At 44.8% G+C, this 21,794-nt stretch overlaps 2 protein-coding genes across 5 annotated transcripts in view; one reads left to right on the plus strand and one right to left on the minus strand.

Annotated features, from left to right (window-relative positions):
• The window catches only part of DOCK1 (dedicator of cytokinesis 1), a 557,083-nt gene that overhangs the window by 268,405 nt on the left and 266,884 nt on the right, over positions 1-21,794 (plus strand).
• Positions 1-21,794, minus strand: part of INSYN2A (inhibitory synaptic factor 2A) — a 61,414-nt gene that overhangs the window by 36,792 nt on the left and 2,828 nt on the right. For 2 of the 4 annotated variants that reach the window (XM_050803749.1, XM_050803746.1), the window contains exon 2: positions 3,833-5,021. In XM_050803749.1, coding sequence (XP_050659706.1) covers positions 3,833-5,016 — 1,184 coding nt within the window. In that variant the 5' untranslated portion in view covers positions 5,017-5,021. Of the gene's footprint in view, positions 1-3,832; positions 5,052-7,573; positions 7,667-21,794 lie in introns of those variants that run through there. The other 2 variants (XM_050803747.1, XM_050803748.1) reach the window with 2 other exon arrangements.

The following is a 21,794-nucleotide window of genomic DNA, read 5'->3' on the forward strand; positions in this document are numbered from 1 at the left end:
AGGGCCATCAGCAGGATTCAAAGAATACTGGCTTCCCAAGGAACAGGCCCATGGCCCCTTTGGGCCAGGTCGTCAATCCTGAAGCACCATATGGAAAATGGGGGCAAGATTTGTCACTTGCATTCAAAGTCATGGGCTCCGAGGTGCCTGCCCTCACTAGGACTGACTCTTCTGAATGCAGATGAAATTCTATTGGAAGCCCCTGTTTGCTTTATTGGGGTGGTAAGTCGGGAGAGGAACTGACTTTCCCCAGTTTCAGAGTGTTCTCCAGCTCCTAATTTGTAGGCCTTAGCATGTTTTCCAAGAAAAATTTCATTGATTTTGATTTTTATGTTTTTGAGATGAAGTCTTGCTCTGTTGCCCAGGCTGGAGTGCAGTGGCGTGATCTTGTCCCACTGCAACCTCCACCTCCCGAGTTCAAGCAATTCTCCTGCCTCAGCCTCTGGAGGAGCTAGGATTACAGGTGCCTGCCACCACGCCCGGCTAATGTTTGTATTTTTTAGTAGGGATGGGGTTTCACCGTGTTGGCCAGACTGGTCTCAAACTCCTGACCTCAAGTGATCCACTCGCCCCGGCCTCCCAAAGTGCTGGGATTACAGGCGTGATCCACCGTGCCTGGCCTCCATTGATATTTTAGCTTGGTCATTCAGTTCATTGTCCTATCATATAATAACTATGTATCAAGGTACACACAGCAGAGTGCATTTTCCTGTTTTCTTTTGGTTTTGGTTTTGTTTTTTTTTTTAAACCATGAGGTGCAACTAGAATACCTACTCCCCAGTTCAGACCTGGTACATAAAGTAAGCCCTGTGAACCCCTCGTTCTAAAGTCCTAGAACTTGCCCTTCAAGGGATTTGTTGGGTGCTCGGTGGGGCAGAGTGTTACATTTTTAGGATTTTGTGAGATTGAAATTGGCCACGGTAGCAGTATTTACACCATGGAAATCAGCAGATGCTACTTCCCTTCCATCCAGAGCCTGTTGTTCCAGATGTCCCAGACCCGTGCTGGCTGCCACTGCTCACAGCTGTCACTCCCGGGACTCTGTGCTGTACCCAGGGTCTGGGAAGGGATGGAGAATGAGCTTGCATCTTACCTGCCTGTCTCTGAGGCTGCAGTCCCCTCCTGTGTTCTGACATGGAGAAGAAGGGTGGGAACTTTGAATTTCAGCCAAATTAACGACCCTGGGGCATGGATCAAGAGGGGGCCCCATAAGGTGGCCTTGGAGTTTGGAACCACTTGATTCTTTGTTATCTGAGTCCAGAGGGCTCTGAGAGAGAGGAGGAAGTGAATGTTCCCAGGAACACAACAGAGACCTGCCTTTCTACCTTCCACTGTGAGCTTGTGCTGGCAGCAACTGAACTAGGATTGATTTTAAAGTAAAACCATCCTTTGTCTTGATTTAAGGTACCCAAGTCCTCAGATGCTTAAGAACCAGGCACTGTGCCATGTTCTGGGATACCGGAGTGAAGGACATTTCCTGATGATGGAAATGTTCCGTAGCTGCACTGTCTTACATATGTGGCTATTGAGCATTTGAAACGTGACTGCTGTGACTGTGAATTTTCAATTGTCATTAATTTGAGTTTGAATTTCAATAGCCACGTGCAGCTAGTGGCCACTGTATTGGACAGAGCAGCTCCAGAGTTTCAGCGACAGTCTTGTGTGGCAGCCTCTGTGCCGGGCATGGAGAGGATGCATTCATAACACTGGATGCCCACAAGACCACTAAGTCCTCCCCAGACCCCCCGCTCCAGCATTGCTAGCCAGCAAGACCAACACTCATGCCACTAGCGGACATCTGCCCATTCAGACACACCTGCCGCTAGGCTGAACACATTAGAAGGTCACCCCATGTCATTCCATCCCATCTGCAGGACAGACAGTGATCTCAACTTACAGGTGAAGAAAGAAGGCACAGACAGATACAGCCCTTGCCCGAGCCCTCAGTGCCAGATTCCTACCCAGACATGTCTTAGTAAACTTAGAACCACACTGCCAGATGGATGGCATCTCAGAGAACCCTGAGGATCTTATTTAAAGCAATCTTCCATACTTGTTCTAAGAGCAGTGTAAGAAGGAGCTCCCATGTATCGTACGGTTTTCCTTTCTCGTGCGTGTTCAGCCTTCTCAGGTTCTTATTCGGGCACACGCCCCTGTGAGTATGCACATTAGTGTACATATTTCATTTTACACCATTTGGTGAACTTTATTTCCCAACTGGTGATGTTGGCATCTTTCTCTTTTGCTGTCTGGTTTAATTCACTACCATCTATATCAATGTCAGTGACTGGGTCACTGTTTGAGCTTTAACTTTTTTTGCAGGAATGTGGACTACTGATCAGTAAATCACTGATATCCCTCACCCCACCCCCGAGGAGTGTTGCTTTTGGATCTGTACTGATTAAAATGGGATGAAAATGGAGATGTAAACCCAAGATGGAACAAGGCCTTTTGGAAATATTACATGGTGTTAGATTACCTATGAATCTACGGTTAAGATTTTTGTACATTTGGCTGGCACTTCTTTTTGCTTAAGAGCATCAGGTTGTAGACAGGCCTCCTGCGCCAAGCTGGAGCAGCCAGAGCCAAGGGCACAACCTGCTCCAGGCTCTCCGCTGCTGGAGCTGGGCCTTTCGCCTCAGCCTCCACCTGAAGGCAGGAGGGTTTCCTCCCCATTCTTTGCAGTCAGCAAACAACTGTCTCACTCAGCCACAGCAATCCTCTTAAGGCAACTTTGTGCCCAGGTGGTTTTCTGTCCTGAAAATACATTACTTGGCTTATTTCAGGCTGGCTTCTAGCTTGCTAAACCCAGGGCTCAGGGCTCACAGAGTGAAGGGTGCACACCACATAAGGCAACAGCACGCTGCCTCCGATGTCACCTGCAGGACACAGGCTGGCAGGAACACAGACACTTTCAAGGGGTAATGGGCAAGAGAGGTCTCAGCAATCCAGGCAAAGTCGGATAACCCCGAACACAGAGTAGAACAGGCTACTTTGTATCAGTTGAGCACATGGCAGCCTACAGGAGCCTTCTGCACTGGGGAGCTCAAGAACCAAAGCCCCACCTTTAGGTCATTTGTTTTTAAAGATGCTGCTGCACAGTTTAAACTTCAAAAGATGAAATGCAACAGGGTCTTATCAACGCAACAAAGTATCGGCCGTGAAGCTGGTCTCATTCTCTCTGCAGCCCCGCCAGACACGGAGGGCAGCCCGTGGGGAAGGGCATCTGTCTCCTAACCATATACAGTCAGGACTGGCCTCACGATGCCCATTGCTTGAGTTCCAGGTACAGAATGAAAAATACAGTGTCTACTATGTAAAGCCTTGTACAGTCCTGAATACCAATATTATTTCAATTATTTATTATAAGCAAGTCAGCATTTACTTTTCCAAATGTCACATGAAATTTCCTTTCTCTTCCTAATATGATTCCTAAGAGGCCTATGGCTTCTTCTCTTCCTAATATGATTCTATTCTTATTTAGAATGGATATTTTGGACTGGCATATGCTATTATACATTATCAATATCACAAACCTTTAGCCCTAGCAGAATAAAAAGAAATGGCTAGCAATTCATTCTAAGCATAGGTATGGTTTGAATTCAAGGCCAGAAAGATGAACATTAATCAGAAAGAGTATCGTGCAGGATGCAGTGAAGTCTAGTATCATACAATAATCTGTGACCCCTTGGAGCTCACCACACCCTTAGACTATGACCTGTTCACAGAAATGCTGGCGTTAGTCTTGTTACGGACTTGGGTTTGGGGCTACAGATGGACCCTGTGGTGATGGGCCTGCATAGCTTCCTAAGACATGGGTGAACATACATACCCTTCCCGATGGGCCTCTCCTTTTTCCAACTCCTGAATGACCCCCAAGAGCACTTTGATGGTTTCTTGGCTTGAACTGATCAAGTTCTCCATCATCTGAAGTTGTGCTTTGAGGTCGACCACTTCTGTATGAGGCACGATTTGTTGGCATTCTTCACCTGCAGCAACCGCTGTGGGACTAGGCTGGTTCCCCAGCCCCGGCGGGGTGTGAGTCTGCGAGGGCTGCTCACTACATTCAGGGGACAGGCACTGCATCGGGGGTGAGCAGGCCAGGGCAGTTTCCGAGGGCGCCTGGAGCCCATTGAGATGTGTGGCTCTCCTCCGCTCCTCGTCTGCTGGGCAGAGTGACCACTGGCTGGCGGCCGCAGAGTTTGACAAACCAGGCTCGGGGGCCCTGGCACTGAGGGCAGGTGCGTAAACGGTGGCAACCTCTGTTTTAAACACCCTCCCGAGGGCAGGTGGAGCGGGCTCCTCGGAGTTTGGCCTGTCCCGGTCCTGCTTGGCCCTCCCGAGCAGCTGGTAATCGGGCTCTTCGGAGGGGGGCCGAGCGGAGTTTTGGAGCGCAGCTTCTCCATAGCTGAGCAGCTCCGGGCTTTTACAGGGTTCTGCGCAGTTGACCCCCAAAGGCTGGTCTGCTGCGTTCATGTGTTCATTAGAATGGAAAACCAAGGCTGTGGTCTTGTACACCCGCCCTGCGCCACACGGCCGGGCCGCCTCCATGAGTCCAGCCTCGTTCTTCTCTTTAGCATCCGTTAGAAACCCATTGTTTTGGCTTTTAAAGGAATCTGCAGCTGGGAGGCTTTTGAGGTTCCCCTTTTTGCGGTCCAGAGGGAACGTCTGGTAACACTTCTTAAGGTCGGGCGAGGTCTGCACGCCTGTGCTCTTGGTGACGTTGGGGATGGATCTGCGTGCGGGCACTGTCATGTATTTGCGGTAGGCGGCTCTGCAGGACACGGACTTGGCCTCCCGCTTCTCCCCCAGCTGGCCCGAGGACAGCTGCGTGTCCCTCTGCTCATTCTGTGCCTCGCAGATATCCTTAAACCGCACCTGCAGGGCTTTGTTCCGTTTTTTAATCTGCCGGTTGGGGTCCAGGGCGTATTTCATCTCCAGGGCCAGACAGGCGGCGGATTCCACTTCACTCTCCGACGTTGTGAGTATGCATTTGCCGGTGTCCTTACTGACCATGGTTCCTGCATTCAGAAACAGCAACAGAGGCGTCAGTGGGACAGAAATACACACGCAAGCAGCGGCCGCACAAACTTTTAGCCACCGCGATGACTGCCTGTTTCCTAATTATGTTTAAGCAGGTGAGGTCGGCCTTTATGTTAAGGAAAATCACACGGGCTGAGGGTCGCTGGCAGCACAGCTTGAAATGCTTCTCAGATATTAAAACCTGCTTGCTTTTCCAGGTGGGATACACTCGCTTTTTCTTTTGATAGTAATGCATGCTTCCCCATTAGACAAACCTGTTTTACTACATTCATCAAGAAACCCAATGATGCTGCCTCTTCTGCTTTGCAAATTATCTTTTCACACGCGTGACTCCCCTTCTTAGGCAGATGGTTTACCAAGTGCTACTTATTTGGTTTGCATTTTGACTATTTTTTGAGGATGACGTCATTAATCTATTGCTGGAATCTGGGAGAGCTGCTGTTTTAAAGACTTACTGGAGCTGCTACGTCTTGAGCAGATAAATGTGGAGAGCCCTCCGAGGAGGAACGGAAAGAAATCTATTTGCGTGAGCCATTATGGATTCCGTGGGAGAGTTGGCCATGCTCCTGGGTAGGAACCATAAAGGAGAAGTCGTCGAGGGAATGGTTGCTTCTCATGGGTTAACACCAGCCCTAAAAAGAATGTGGGTTTCCCTGCATCTACAAAGGCCGTGTTTGCAACTCTTTTGATTCCATGGAGAGTGGTACTGGAAAATAATTCTTAAAAAAAAAAAAAAAAAGAAATTATTCATTCTAGAATCAAGTTTTGTGTTTTGATCACAACCTCCAAAAATGAAAACAATGGTGGTTGTTTCAGTACTTAAATTCTGAAAGCAAATAAAACCATGAGGCTTTATGTTAATCATGCAAATTCATCCTGGGCTGAATTATTAAATGCAGCTAAAAAGATGCAGGTGGCCAATGACTCCTCTCGGGGAATACCAGTGGGGTAAAATGGCTTCACTTTATTAGGCAGATTCACAGCTGTTTATTGCACATGGAAGAACTTATTTGATGGTTGCACTTAAAGCAAGAAAATAGAGTTAAGTATGTTGTTTGTGAGTGAGGCTTTGCCTTTTACCCCTTTGTGTTTGAGAAGAAAACAGTCAAAGGGAAGGCACGGAGGGTGTACAGGGCCCGAGTGGCTGGAGCCGAATGCTCAGAGAGGCAAGGTCATGGACCTGGGCCCATGAGAGCTGCACAAAAACAGGCTTCGTCCACATTGCCCCCAGCCCGGCTGCTGACACACCTTGTGTTCTGTCCTGGGGGAGTCTGAAAAACCAGCCCAGAGACCTGTGGCAGCACTCATTGGAAAATGCCGCAAGAACTATGACACGCACGGCATGGCCACTGCTTCTGGAGTGAGGTGGTTCGAGAGCCAGATACTCTGCTCGTCCACATACAGAATACCTTGCTTACAAATGTTCCTGAAGGTCAAGGCTACACTTCCCATTTCAAAGAGGATACTAGGGTTCAGAGATGTTGTGTCACTTTTCAGTGTCACCCAGCAAATAAGTAGCGCAGGCAGGAGCAGGACCCTGCTTTAGTGACCTCTGAATCCATGCTGTTCCTCATAGACCCAGCTGTCCAACAGACAGAGGCATGACCCCTCCCCACATCCTTAGCCCTTAATGAGTTAGCATGACAGGCCGAGGTGCACGGTGATTCCGTAAAGGGGAATAAGACACAACTTCACAGCCCCCATCTGAAAGTAAGTGACATGACTGACCCTCTGTTAAACTGACCTCTGTGTCTCAGGTCAGCCTGGTCCTGTCACCTTGCCGGCCTCCACTGCTGTTCACTGAATGACAGAGTGAAGGAATCACATTCTTCAAACATTATGCCATGAACAACTAACACGTAATCATGTGTAAGAACAACAAAAAAACAATCTCTGTAGCATTTGATTTAGATGGGACCAGAGTTTCCAAATCCTGGCACTACTGATATTTCAGGACGGATCATTTGCTTTGGAGGGGCTGTCCTGTGCAGTGCAGGGTGGTCAGCGGTCCCTGGCTTCTCCCCACTGAAGAAGTAGCACCGTTCCCTCCCACTGTGACAACTAGAAATGTCTCCAGACATTACCAAATGAGCCTGGGAGCAGAGTCTTGCCTGGCAGAGAACTACTGTATTAGCCCTTGCACCTCTGGATGCCTCGGGCTCCTGTTCGATTATCCTATCGTGTGTCCTGAAAGGCGAGGCTTGCGTAGACAGCAAAGGAAGTCCTTGGTACTTTACTAGGTGCTGGAGATATTTGGAGATTGCTGCAATTTGAAACTGGAAAAACTGGGCAGTTTTAGAGAAGAGAGAAAAGGCAAGAAACAGACTGGAGATGCACCAATATCTTGACTCCGTTTGGGATGCCCAGATGATAGGTGGAAGGAGGGACGAGGCGTGCCTACTCAGGAGAAAGCATCGGTGGCTTTTAGAGATTCTTATCCCAGTGGGTTAAACAGATGCACACAAGACAGCTTGGTGTGGGGGACAGTATGGGTGGCAGTGAGGGTGGAATAAGAAAATTAAATCTTAACCTTCACTCTGATCTCCTATTCATTCTTTAACTGCCTTTGTTGTCCAGGTATGTCAGAATGCCTTGTGCCATCATTCTGCAGAAGACCTTCATACTAGGGGAAATTTGAAAGAGAGAGCATTTTTACAAAAAGCAATTTACTAGTAATTTTTCAGCATTTTCCCTGCTACCTCTGAAAAATGTGTGTCTGAATACGTTTGTCCTGCCATGCTATTCATCATCACCATTTGCTAGGGACTGCACTGAAATAATTTTCTGGCATCCGTTGGCTGGGGCAAGAAATATTCTAGGTCTTGGACCCAACCATCAAACTAATACAACACATCAGAAGAATTAATTGCCAGTGGCCAAATAATAATAAAAAATTCTAAGCTCTTCTCTGTTTTATAGAGAGTTGCTAGTACATAAAAATCATCTTGTTATTAGTAAAAAAAAAAATGATGGTAATACTTCGGATTTTTAATCCGTTTACTTTGTTATTGCTGACTTAAAAAAAAAAAAAACAGGAATAGTAATTGAGTTGTTCTTATTCCCTGATAGGGAAAACACCAAGGAATTTTTGTGGCTGGTTTATTTTGGCTTCAAATGAGGCTATGAGTTCTTTCTGATGGCTGGATGACATTTTCGAAAGCTTTAAAACTGAATTTCTGGACATTAAGAATTACTAAGGTGGCCACATCTTTTCAGGGTGTTCATTTGCTCTTTATTGGGGGTGGAGGGTAAGGCTTACAGTGATTACCATTAAGAAAATAATTTTGTTATGAAAGGAAATGGGGCATTCTACAGAGGACTGTCCCTGAGACAAGTGGAACCTTCTCCCACACTACTCCATTCATCATGCCTTCGTGCATTTATTCAGCAAGTGAATGTGCATACGTTACAGTGTAGCGTTAACATTCAGTAAGCATGCAGTTAAGTGCTCCTATGTGCTAATCAAATGTCAGCATTCCCCTATGCATAGCAGTTGCGTTTTCTAGATTTGATCCTCATCATATCCTTACAAGGCAGCCACTATTCATATCCTCATACTGCAGATTGAGAAACTGAGGCACATGATTTTGTTTTGTTTTGTTTTGTTTTTTTGCATCTTGCTCAGAGTCGCATGACTAGTAGGCCACACCCATTGAAACGGCTGAATCCGTTTGAATCACATGCCCTAACCCACTACTCTTGCTCAAGAAACTCTGTAACTTGAAGTGATCCATGATAAACTTTAAAAGCATCAAACAACTGAAACTCATCTGAGCAATGTCCTTATCTTGTTCCCACAGTGTATCTGGGTGCCGGTTAGGCAAGGACATCCAGGTAGTTCCAGTAACACAGCAGGTGTGGGAGCACTGAGCGAGGGTTGCTTTGAATTCTGGACTGAGCATGAAGCCACAATAGCATTCTTCACGATGGCTTGCCTCGGCTGGGTCACCCTAGAGAACCACGGACTCTGGTTCAGGGAGGTAATCTCTTGGCTCTAAAGCAGTAGGAGTTCATAAAGTTTATTTTTCATAAGAAAATTGTGTTTTAGAACTCATTGGACTGTGCTGTCTTGAGGTGAAAATGGCTAGTCATGGTTGTGCCTGTTTGGCTCGAGAGAGCTAGATGTCGAGGAGCTGTTTGGAATATAAATGTCTTAATTACCCTCAAATTAAATTTCATAATCAAATGTGAGTTGTAAATATATAAACCCTGCATTTTTAGATTAGTGATGGAGAGCCATCTCCGCATGCTGCTTTAAATTAATGGCTGATATGAAAATGTGCATTCCAACTTTAAGTGAAAAATGGAAGCAACTAAATGGCTAACAATAGGTAAACAGTTAAGTAAATTATGGTTTACATTCACTCTGGGTGGCCATTAAAAGGATAATTATAGAGATTATTTAGTATCATAGAAAAACACTTACGAAATAATGTTAGGTGAAACAAAGCAGTCTACAAATTATACTGGAAAAAAATGAACAAAAACGGTCATCGTTGTGGTATTAAGAGAACACATTCGGAGAGATTTATTTTTCCTTCTGTTTTCCAATTTGGGGAGAATGGAGGGAGGTACAGCGTCGTTCTGGTTTTGCCCATGGAAATAACACAAGGTAAAATCCAATCCACACCTGAAGCAGGCCTCTGGAAGGTATAACCACTCATATCAGAATAAGAAAAACCCAGAAATGATGAGATGGGGGTATAAGTCATTTGCCAAAGGTCATCTTTGATTGTTTTGAGGGAGCCCCGATAAAGAACGAAAATGAATTCAAGTGTGTGTATGTGTGTATATATGCATAGGTATATACGTGCCTGCGTATGTATTTAGCTATGTATAGTTAAGTGTTTAGCAGAAGATACGTCAATATTTGAGCAAACACACTGTAAGGAAGGAAGTCAGCATCTGTTTTAATTAGAAATAAAACGGATTCAATAGTCTGAAGGCAACTTTGTGGGGTTCCATCAGCTGACAAGACAAACTCTCCATTGGATTCTGTCCATTCTTAAAATGTCCGTGCAGATTTGCAGGTTTGCAGTTTGACCCTGTGATGGGATTTGCAGGGGAGGATGCAATCAGCTGCCAGTCTGACTGAGACACCTCCCAGGGCCCAGCAGTCCCGCATATAGCAAGATAGCTAGGCAAGCAGTCTGATGAGTGCCGCAAGGGACTGTATGAAATTATAGGGTTTTCTAGTGGCTTTCTCACCGTTCAGACACCTTGGAGTCAAAGATGCTGGCTGGGATTCAAGATGAACTGGATCAGCATTTTCTTCCATATGCTGAGGGGGCGCCTGAACATGAGGCTACTCAGAATGGGACAGTGGTGAAAATGAAATCCCATTCTTCACCACCGGCTTCCCAGTGGGAAGGGGAGGTGAAACAGAACCTCGCGCACTAAATGAAGTCACTCGTGTTATGAAATAGTTAGCTTAGAGACCTGTTTCATAGGCGCCAATTGAGTCTTCAGAACTGGAAATCCTCCTTTCCTTGGGGACAAAGCCAGCTGCCGTAGATGGCGGACTGTGTCTTAGATTCATTATCTGGTTTAATTTTCTTTATATAGTGAAATGTTACTTTTTCCCTATATTTGTTGTCTTCTTCAGAGGTCACTGATGAGAAGGACCGAAAAGGGGTGACTAGATGAATTCAGACACCCTTGTGTGACTGAGCAATGTGGGAGGAACTGTTTTCTTGCAGAACTGTGGCTCCTTGGAGGAAACACGGAGATGGATGCCCCGTTCCCTTGATGTGTAGAATATTGCAGTGAAACCTCTGTTATTAAGAACCGATGACCACCCAGTCCAAAGAAGGGAAAAGGGGCACTCATGGAGCTTAAATGTAGGCATCGAGGCAGAAGAAAACCTATATTAGGTGCAGTCCCCCACTCATGCATATCTGTGATTTTAGAAAACACACTCAACCAACAAAAAAACCTATGGTCTGTTGCTTCAGCCACATAATGTAAACCACACAGGCTCACACTGGCCTGCTTCAAGGCAGTGAGAACAAAGGAGGGGAAGCATGGATGCTTGGGGTTTGGTGCTCATGTTTTAAAAGATCCAGAGAATGGCCCTCTTAAATGGTCCAGACTTTTCATTTATGTCTCACTACCCAGTTCTTTGATTTTCAGCTTATGCTGATGTTAACCTTTGCTCATCCTGTCTAAATGGAATCTACATTAGCAGAAATGAATTACCAAAATTTTATGATGTTGGTGAAAATCAACTGGAAAATATGCCTTGTTGAAATGAGACATTATGTCAATGTAAAAAAAAAAAATTTTATTTGCAGCAGTTAGCTATGCCAGCTAATAATGGCCAAAAGGAGTTCAGTACAGTTGGTTCCAACAATTCACCAAAATCGCCTGTGAGATTGGTAAAAGGAACTAATTTCCCTGCCTCCCCCTTTCCCATCATCATGACAGTGACAGAGTGTGAGACAGGAGGGCTGTGCTTTGAACATAGCTCATGAGTACATTTAGGTACGATAGCAAGTGTCCCACTGACCCCGGAGGCTTCCTAGTGATGAAGCAACAATCAGCTGATAGTTTGGGACCCATCAGAGGCGGGAGTTGGCAGGACACAGAAGAGGTGGTCTCCCTTTTTTAGACTTAATGGGAATCTCACTCGCATGAAAACAAAAGGATACATACTAGAATGTACTTGGGGAGTGCGTTGCCTTCCTGATTATGCTGAATCTATATTTTTGTTTTATTAAACAGCATGATTTGATTCAGGATTTATCTGAAACTAAAACTAGGACATTGATTTTTTTCCCCCCCCCCAAAATGACTTATATCAAAGGAGTCTGTTTTCCCTGCCACTTCCCAGTCTTATTTGAGGATACCCCATCGGAACACTCAGGGCAGGATATCTGCTTGGAGGTAGCGTTCATGACAATGGAAGTCATTTAGAGCTGAAGATGCAATCCGTCTTTCCGGCAAGGCCATGGGAATGCCTATCAACTCAACCATCAGAATGGATCCCCCTTATATTATCATCGTAGTGTGAAAAGACCACGATGTTTCCTTGGTTTGGCCAAATCCTAAGCTTTGCATGGTCTTCGGTTCACTGCAGAGGTAGCTGTGCCAGGAAGAAAAGGAGACTTGAGCATTTCTTGTAATTGGCTTCCATTCCTAAGCTGATAGCCAAATGTAGAGAAAATAACCTGCCCTTGGGGTCCGTGTACACAATCCTAACTGAAGTCGGCAGAAAGAGTTAGTGCTTGTAATCTTCATGGCCCTCATACAGTTTGCAGTCCATGGCGTAGTCTGAAAAGACTGTCTTGGTTTGAATGAGCTATTTGTTGCAAGTGTGCACAGAGCGAAGTTTTAGCATTCATAACACAAGATGTCATTTTTCTTGGGGGGACGGTGAAGAGAAGAGAAAATAAACAAAAGGTCTATATATTGTCTACTTTACACTGTATATTTTATTCCTTAAAAATAAAATCTACCTCTTATCAATCCTGGTGTTACTCTGCCAGGTGAGTTGGTTGTTTAATGTTTTCCTTGACCAGCAGCTGTTGTGAACCTCTGTCTTCTCTGTGCATGATAATAAGTAGCTACATTTTAAAAACATGAAACCATATCCTTTCCCTCACAAAGTTTCATCTAATGTCTTCAAAGGTTTCTCTCTTTGTGCATGAAAAACTTGGCAGTGTCTCTGGTAGTCTGGAGGAGGAGGACTCAGTGGTCTTTCTTGGGAGGCAGTCTAACACGATGTAATGCCTGAGACCCAAGGGTGGCCTGGACTCAACCCAGCAACACAGCTACTGTGCTTACCCCAGCTGAGCTTGGAGCAAAAGAAGACACCCCATGTTAAAGGCAGGACTGGACTTGCTTTGCATTGGGGTCACGAGACCCATCTCCAACTTAGTAGAGTCTTTCAGTATTTTTATACTGAAGGCTTCCAACAAGTGCTGCCAATGGCTTGCTTAATTCATTCCCCAGTCTAATCCCCCCATATCAGTCGTCACCATGCCCTGTTCATTTTGTTTTTCCTTCCTGTTCCTTCTCCTATTGATTTCTTCCCTTTAGTTCCACACTGTTCCCACCCTGATCTTGGCCTTCTTAACTCTCCTGCCCTCAGCTCTCCATCCCCCATACCCCACCCCCGTCCCCCATCCTGCAGGTCCTGCTAGTCTTGGCTCCAAGTGCACATCACTTTTCTCTGCATATACCTGGATACATCCCAGTTGGTAGCACTTCCAAAGAGCCTTTTATTATAAGATCATCTATACTTTTTCCTACCTGCTCATCTTTCTAGATTTCTCCTGGCTGCTCAAAAATGCTCCATCTGCTGACTTCCATTAAGCCATTTCCTGCACTGTCTCCTGAACACACCATGGTCAGTCTCGACTTTGTGTCTTCACTTCCGCTGGTTCACTTTCCAGGACCGTGCCCTGGTCCTCCTTCCTCATGGATAGTCTGTGTTTGGTGGTCTAGATCTAGTCTTGTCTTCTATGCCTTCTCCAGTCCTTATCTGTCACCTTCATTTACTCACTGAACAGTGCCTGCATGCCCAGGGTGACCCAGGCACCATACTAGATGCTGGGCACACAGGAAAAAACAAGGCATGTTCTTGGGCAGTGTCTAGTCCAGCAGCGGAGAGACACGTCGATGGCTGACCTCAGTCCCCTGCGCGCAGGGCCATGTAAGAGGAGGCAGGTACTGAGAGTGCTCCCTGGGGAGTCAGGGTAAGCTCCACCTGAGAGATGTACAAGAGCAGGCCTGAAGGATGCTCACTTTGCTTTGCTGTGTGTCAGTTTTCTCTGCTTAACACAAATGTAAGTGTTCTGTGGAGTAGGTCCCTCTAAGCACCGTCTTTCTCCTATGCTCAGTCATCCGTCCTTACTTACTGGTTTAAGAATCTTAACACTGGCCAGGCGCGGTGGCTCATGCCTGTAATCCCAGCACTATGGGAGGCGGAGGCGGGCGGATCACAAGGTCAGGAGATGGAGACCATCCTGGCCAACATGGTGAAGCCCGTCTCTACTAGAAATACAAAAATTAGCTGGGCGTGGTGGTGCACGCCTGTAATCCCAGCTACCTGGGAGGCTGAGGCAGGAGAATTGCTTGAACCAGGGAGTCGGAGGTTGCAGTGAGCCGAGATTGTGCCACTGCACTCCAGCAAGAGAATCTTAACACTGTACATCACAGTATCCTTAGAGCTGGGGTCTTAGCTGAGATATGGCAACAAGACTTAGGATGAGTGTACAATATTAGTGGCTTCCAAGGAGTCTTTCTACATTATTTGGATCCTCAGATTAGGTAGAACATGGCTGTATAATGAAACCTGAGTAGGAATTAGAGAAGTGGAAAGGAGAAGGGATAGAGTTTTATTCGTTGAGGTAAAACCATACCCAGAGATTTTTATCTTCTGAACTTTGGCATAACTATCTTGCGTGGTTGTTGTACAAATGTTTACTGTGCTGAGGGGAGAGAAGGAGATGGCACACACACTCACAGAAATGAGTGGATGGCACAGAAATTGTACAGGTTCTATATTTAATCATGCAGTATATTGGGGTCCCATACTGTTGTAGAAAATGTGACTTGCTAGGAATTATCAGAAGCTTTGTTCTTATAGTACTCAACTTTCTTCCAAGATATGGTAGTAGCAAAATAAATTCAGAGTTTAATTAAAAAATCTCAGCAGCTTGGAATACCATTTCAGAGCATGGTACCTTTCCTGACCTCAGTTGTCTAATCTGCTCTAGAGGATGAATCACTGGCTTTCAGAGGGAAAAAAAACAATAGAGGGTCTGGGGCATACCCGTGGGTCTAGTCACTTCCAAGGGTGTATTAGTCCGTTCTCACACTGCTATGAAGAAATGCCTGAGACTGGGTTATTTATAAAGGACAGGTGTTTAATGGACTCTCCGTTCTGCATTGCTGGGGAGGCCTCAAGAAACTTAAAATCATGGTGGAAGGCAAAGGAGAAGCAGGCACCTTCTTCACAAGGTGGCAGGACTGAATGAGCGCAAGCAGGGGAAATGCCAGACACTTAGACAACCATCAGATCTCCTGAGATTTCACTCACGATCATGATAGCAGCATGGGAGAAACTGCCCCCCGATCCAATTACCTCTCCCTAGTTCCGCCCTTGACACACGGGGATTATGGAGATTACAATTCGAGGTAAGATTTGGGTGGGGACAGAGAGCCAAACTGTATCAGGGGGGCATAAACATATGAATGAAACAGCTTTCATTTGCCTGTTATTTGAATTGAGAACAGTGAATATGAAATTATACTAAATGAGGAAGAGCAGTACTTAGGAATCTCGTGCCACACTGCTGTTGTCCATTGAGATGAACATGGAGAGGCAGGAGAAGGGAAATGGGGGTGTATAAAGAGAGAAAGGATGTTAGGGGAATGGTGAGTCGAGAGAAATGCACACACAGACACAGGAAGGGAAGGGGATGTGTGCTGGAACATCAGTCCAGGTCAGCTGTGGGACATCTGTGGGCTGTTCCCTTGAATCAGGCTCATAGAGTTCTGATGGCCTTCAGCCACAACTCCCATCGTTTTGGCTGCTCTTAAAGGGCCAGTTGCAGCAACCCCATCTCCTGTCCAGAAGGGAATGTGACAATTCACCCTGGGGCAAAACAAGAGTGCAGGCTCGGGCAGGCACCTGAAGCAGGACCTAGTATGGTTTCCTGTTCTATGAAGCACCCAACACATAACACATTAAGTGTTAAACTCAATGAAGAGTCCCATTTTCAGCAAATATTCCTACGTTTGCCTCTATCTTTTTCTCTCTCCAGCACCTCCTTGGAACAGATGCCCTGCTACTTTACAAGGCTTGTGGAAAAGAGAAAGAGAACAGTAGCAAAAGCCTGTGTAGTTCATGAATAGAAGGTAGCTTCGTAGTGAGTAAGCAGTACTGATGATCTATGAAGTGATTCTCTGTGGATTGAGCACGCTAAAAAGATCTTAAAAAGGAAAACATAAATCTTTCCAAAACCTCACATGACCCCTGTATGCTTCGGCCTTCTTGAAGCTTTGGAGGAGAGCATAGGTGTGGATGAAATGGAACCTTTTGTAAGTTTTTTTGGTTTTTGTTTTTGTGTGTGAATTTTTAAAGAGAGCATTTCCTGCCACGTAGAAGAAAATCCAGGGGGTGGCTGTCCTCCCACAGGAAGGAGGTAAACACACATTTTTCCTTAAGGGCTCTATTCCCTCAGCCTGGCACCCTCAAAGGCCACACTTGGAGGCCAGGAAGTTAATCCATTCAAAACAAGGAGAAGAAAGAAGGAAAAAGCATATTGGTCTCTACCCCAGTCCAGGCAAATCAGAACTTCTGGAGGATGGAGACTGGGTACCACTTTTTGTTTTAAACACCTCACATAATTTTAATAATGTCCCCATGATAAAGAACTACTGGCCTTCTTCCTTTATCTTTTTCATCCCTTGTTGTCTTCTATTTCCTGCTGTATCCCCAAAGCTTAGAGAAGCTTGTGGTATATAAAAAGTACCCAGAAATATTGATTGAATGAAGGGCTTAATGAATGAGTGAATGTCACAAGGGAGCAGGGAAGACGGGCCCCTTCCATTTTTCTCTGGAATAAACCTAGACATCAGCCAGGTGTTGAGATGATCACTAGCAGATCCCACACAGGCTCACAGAGTGTCTGTGCCTTGGCCTGGCTGGGCTGTGCTGTGCACCGACAGACAAGGTGGATTCATATTCCACAGAGGAGGTAGCTAGTGGCCAGTCATTGTCATGGTTGAAAATCCAGGTCTTTCACAACATCCATTAATTATGGGATGGCAAATTCCAAGTAAATTGTAACAGAGCAGACCCACAGTAGGAATAGGGCATATTCACACTTTTTATTTTTAAATATTTCTGATTGGAGATGCAAAACATTTAGAATTCTGTTCCCTTCTAGGAATTCAATGGCTTGGGGCAGCTCTTTTTAGCCGTGGATCTGGGGTTTGAGACCAGTCGTTCGTACATTGACAGTCTTGGCACAGTGAATAACTTTGGATTTTCTACATTGGAGAGGGGGTGCTCAAGGTCTGCCCATGCTGCCGTGGTTTGCTAACATGGTTAATATCTGGCCGTAGTCCCTAAGAACTGGGGCTTTGAGACCACCTGCTTGGTTTTGAGTTCTGGCACTTCCCCTCCACTTAATAGCCCAGAACTCTAGGCAAGTGATCTAACCTGGGAGAGCAAAGATAAGAAAAGGTAACACTTGTGTATAACACTCAACACAGGCTAGGTACCATTCTGTGCTTTGTGTATGTCTGAACTTTTCATTCTCCAAACACCCTCTGAAGGAGAAATTACTATTTTTAATAAAGATGGGGAAACCGAGGCACAGGTAGTGGAGTCACGTGCCCACGGTCACACAGATAGTTACTGGCAGAGCGAGGAGGGCAAAGGAGGATAGCCTGGCCTGGAGCCTCTTCTCTCGCCACCACACTGCACTTCCCTGTGAGCTGGGTCAGGGCTTAGGAGGTCGGCTCCTAGGAAGCGCTCAGTACACGGCCCTGGTGGTGAGGTGGATGTGCACAAAGACAGCACACCTCGGGATGTGTTGTGCATGTGGATGACACCGGACGCAGGACCTAAGAGACACAAGCTTGAGAATCACCGCCAGAAGGTTCCAACCTTAACTGGCTGATTAAAAACTGTACGGTTGGCTTAGAGTTATACTTTAAAGCTGCATTTGCCAGTGGTCACTCTCACTGACTCTTCAGATACAGAGTTAGAACTGATGCTTCCGTGTGTAATTTAAATAATTACCAGGAGTGAGTTGGGGTCCAGTCTCTGCCACTCACTCAGTAGCTGACCTGCCCAGTGCATTGTGGGGCCAACCCTGTCAATGAGCCAGGGCACTCTGTCTGAGGGTCCAGTGTCCAGCCACCTGCTAACTTCTGTAATTCAGCCTCACCCTGGGTGTTTTTGCCACATGGATAAATCTGATAGACACAATAAATAAAGTAGATATATATTCAGAATAAATATTATACAGCGAGACTAAAATATAAATAGCAAGTGCAAAACAAATTAAATGAGGATGTGAATGACTTCAGTGAACCCACTGAGCTAACAACTACCATTAAAACAAGAAAAGTAACTAATTGAGAAATGCAGTTATCATTGGGCAAGAAGTCAAATGAAAAATATGGGTTGAAAGTGAAAAACATATTTTCAGCATTCCTTTAATTTCACACACTACGTTTGCACATGGCACATTATCTAAGCTATGGGAGTCTCAAGTGCATGGTTAAGTGGACACTGTGCAATGTGATTTACGCAAGGGAAAAAGACCAAAATAATCTTTAGGCAGTACTCTTATTGATTTTTAAAATGAGAAATTGGTGGGTCTGGCACAGAGATCAATGGAGTTGAAGTCACGACGTCAAATTGAGATGTGAGGTTAAGGCTGAGAGACAGACATCTCGTTCTCTCATGCTGGCCCAATGAACTCTCCAGTTTTTTTGGTGAGTTCCGGTGAAAACTCTTTTTAACCCAAAATGTCAGCATTTGGGTTAGAAGAACATTAATTTATCTGACTGCAGTGAGATGCATTTTCTCAATTCTCCTCGTTTGCTTCTTTTACCCTAATACTAGGTCGCTAAATCCAAAGACATTCTTTCTCTAAAAACTCAACTTCTACCCAATTGAATTTTCACCAAAGGAATTGCCAAGGTTGAGTTTGGTGGTAAAGAACCCAACCCTTTGGTGCTTTTTTCTTTTCTAAACACTGCATGGCCGGACGTCAGGACTGCTCAGCCCTGGAAGTCGCCTTCCTCTTTACTGCCTTCTCATGGTGTTTCCTTTAATTCCTACTACACAAAAAGTTACAATTGGAAATGGAAGAAAACAATTATTTCCCAATTAGGATTTCCTGAGTGGGCAGCAAAATCACTGACTAGGTTTGTGTTAGTAGCCTCATTAAATATTTACTAAGCACCTGTTATAGACAGTACTATGCTTAGTCATTTAAGGTTTTAGTTGTGAATCGCTTCGTCCATTTTCCTCCCATTTGAAAGTATTTCTCTTGGACATTCTAGGAGGTAAGAAATAATGAAAATGTTGTTTTTTAAAATAGTATTTCCAGTTGAAAATTCACACTCAGATATTTAATAGAAATCCTATCTTTTCCCCAGTTCCTGCTGGCTCGCAGACTTCTGTTTCCATTAAAATCCCCCACCGCCTTGCTGGCCTTGGGTAGCATCTTTAGTCCCTTCTTTCTATCTTGCCACATTACAAAGACTTGCCTGCCAAAAGGTTTTTCTCATAGCTGTCCCCTAACTTACTTCCCAGTGCTACTGGGACTGGCTCATTTGCACCTGTGACACCTTCTCAACTGGTCTCCAACTTCTCTCTTCTGGTTCACCTCCAGTTATACCGTCTTAATCTTCTGAGAATATATGTTCTTGTTTAAAACATCAACAGAGGACCCTCCTGCTCTGCTGGTTCCTCCTCAAACTGACTCCAAACTGTGCCTCTACTCTCTGATCCCAGCACCTCAACCTTTGCCAGATGTCACTTCTCTCTCTGACCATACAAGTCTGTAGCCCTGAGCACCCTCCCACTTGGCTTAAGCTCCAGGACTAATGTCTGCTGGGCTCAGGAGTCCAGTCTCAAGCATCACCCATGAAGTCAGCCAGGGCATCACTCTCTGCCTGTAATCTCCTATCCTGATTCTTCCTGGGAGTCTTTAGGCTCCTGCCACTTCTTGCCACCACCTCCTCTCCTCCTGGACTTGAGCTTCTTGGAGTCCCCCCACTTGGTCTTGTAACACCTTACACATTGCCTTGGCCACTGCTGCAACAGCTCAGTACATATCCACAAATCAGAAGTCCTCTCTGAACAAAGCCATCCCCGTATCCATCTACCTTCCCTATGCTTGCCCCATTTAAAAATCCCAGGTTTTATATCTTTGCTACAGTTTTAAGGATGGTAAAATTGCTTACTACAAAAATAAGCAGATTTCACTGTACAAAATGCAGGTCGTAAGAGTTATCTAAAATCTAACCACTAAGTACATATAGAAGAGATTTTAAAAAACATTAAGAAGGGCAGTTGACAAATACAAGATCCTTCCTAGAGAAGAACAAGGGTGGGGGATCCCACATCACCAGTGGAATGACCTAGAAACACAAAGACTACTCAATTTCATTAAGGTTGGCATGAGTATGACATAGCCCCTTGCTGCTTCCTCAACTGAACAGCTGTCAGAAGGCCCTCATGCCATCAGCTGTGCTTTCTCCTCTTTCTCTCTGGGATGTGCCTGTCCATGGAACCCCTGCTTTGGGATATAGCTGTGATCATCTCTACTGAGATGGAGTGAGAGCAACTTTTATCTGCAAGGCTGCCTGTAGTGTTTTCAGCATTCCGTAGCCTCCTTCCCATGTCTCTCATATGCTGTAGTTTACTGCATTTCATTTCATGGCCAAAGCTAGATTAGTAAGGACTGAATTGGAATTTTCCATATTAAGTAGAATATAAACTTCAACAAGCATTTTGATATGCTGGGTTTGTTTGTTTCTTTACCATTCTTTTGGATAGAGTAGTATAATTCATATGAATGTACGGTATGCAGAGATGCAAGAATCTCTTTCTTTTCTTTTTTTTGCTCAAACTTCCTAATAGCAGGATAGGGTGGGAAAAGGAACATGTCTATGGATGTGCAATACTTTGAATAAACAGTTCAGTGCTCTATAAAATAAATATTCACAAATAATGACTTTGGGGAGAGTTATTTCCAAATCCCTTTGAAATATGTTGTTAGCCAAAAGGTTTATAATTTGGAATCATAATTCCTGCTTATCCCTAATATCTGCTATTCTCCATTCAAGTTAATTTTCTCTCAGTCCCAGTTAGAGCTGGGAATATATACCCAGCAGAAAGACACACAGTTGTCAAGTTAGAATGTTTTGTATTTATTCAGATAGTGATTTGTCATCTGGTGACATCTTTGTACACCTCCAAGTCCCTCAACCCATTCATGATGGTTTGAATAATGTTTAAAGCACATATGACTCAGATGCACACTGAATATCCTGTGACTTACAGTACAGGGTTCTCTGAAAGGACTTGAATTTGGAACCAGGAAATGTCTCTGAAGTTATGGTTTTTCTCAGTGTGAGAGGTAAGATCCTTGGTTGCCTGGAAATACCTTAGTTAGTGCCTTCAGGATCTGAAACAGACACATTATCACACATGGTCCAAAGGTTCAAACCTATACTTTCATGGCTTAGTGCTTAACACAAGACATTGTCCAAACAACTTGTTTACAGCAATCCTGTCAGGGTCCCTGTAGTTTGGTTCCTGCAAGTCTGTATTCTGTCCTTAATGTATAAGAACAATGTACATGTTAAATAAACTGATGGAAAGTCATGAAGTTTCACTACATACATATCATAGGTTAGCTCCGGTATTTGATAAAGACTTCTCTCAATGTTTGTATGAGAGTTTCATGGTAATGAAAGTGTCGTCATGTAGTATCAATCATATTAAATTTTGCTTTAAAATACTGAAGTCACTCCATAATGTTATGAAATATTAAAATCAAATATGTGAGGAGACAGAAGAAGATCTGCTTCATAAATCATGCCAGCTAATTTCTGGTTGGGGAATGTAGGTCTCCAACCAGTGGAATTATGGTGGGGAGGGGATGTGGCGCTTCACATTTATGAAGGACTATTAAAAATGACGATGACACTGGTTTTATCTGGGGAGTTTTTATGACCTCACGTTCCCAGAATGACAGTGGTTTGCCTCA

Source organism: Macaca thibetana, chromosome 9, assembly GCF_024542745.1.
Source record: "Macaca thibetana thibetana isolate TM-01 chromosome 9, ASM2454274v1, whole genome shotgun sequence".
Classification (NCBI taxonomy): Eukaryota; Metazoa; Chordata; class Mammalia; order Primates; family Cercopithecidae; genus Macaca; species Macaca thibetana.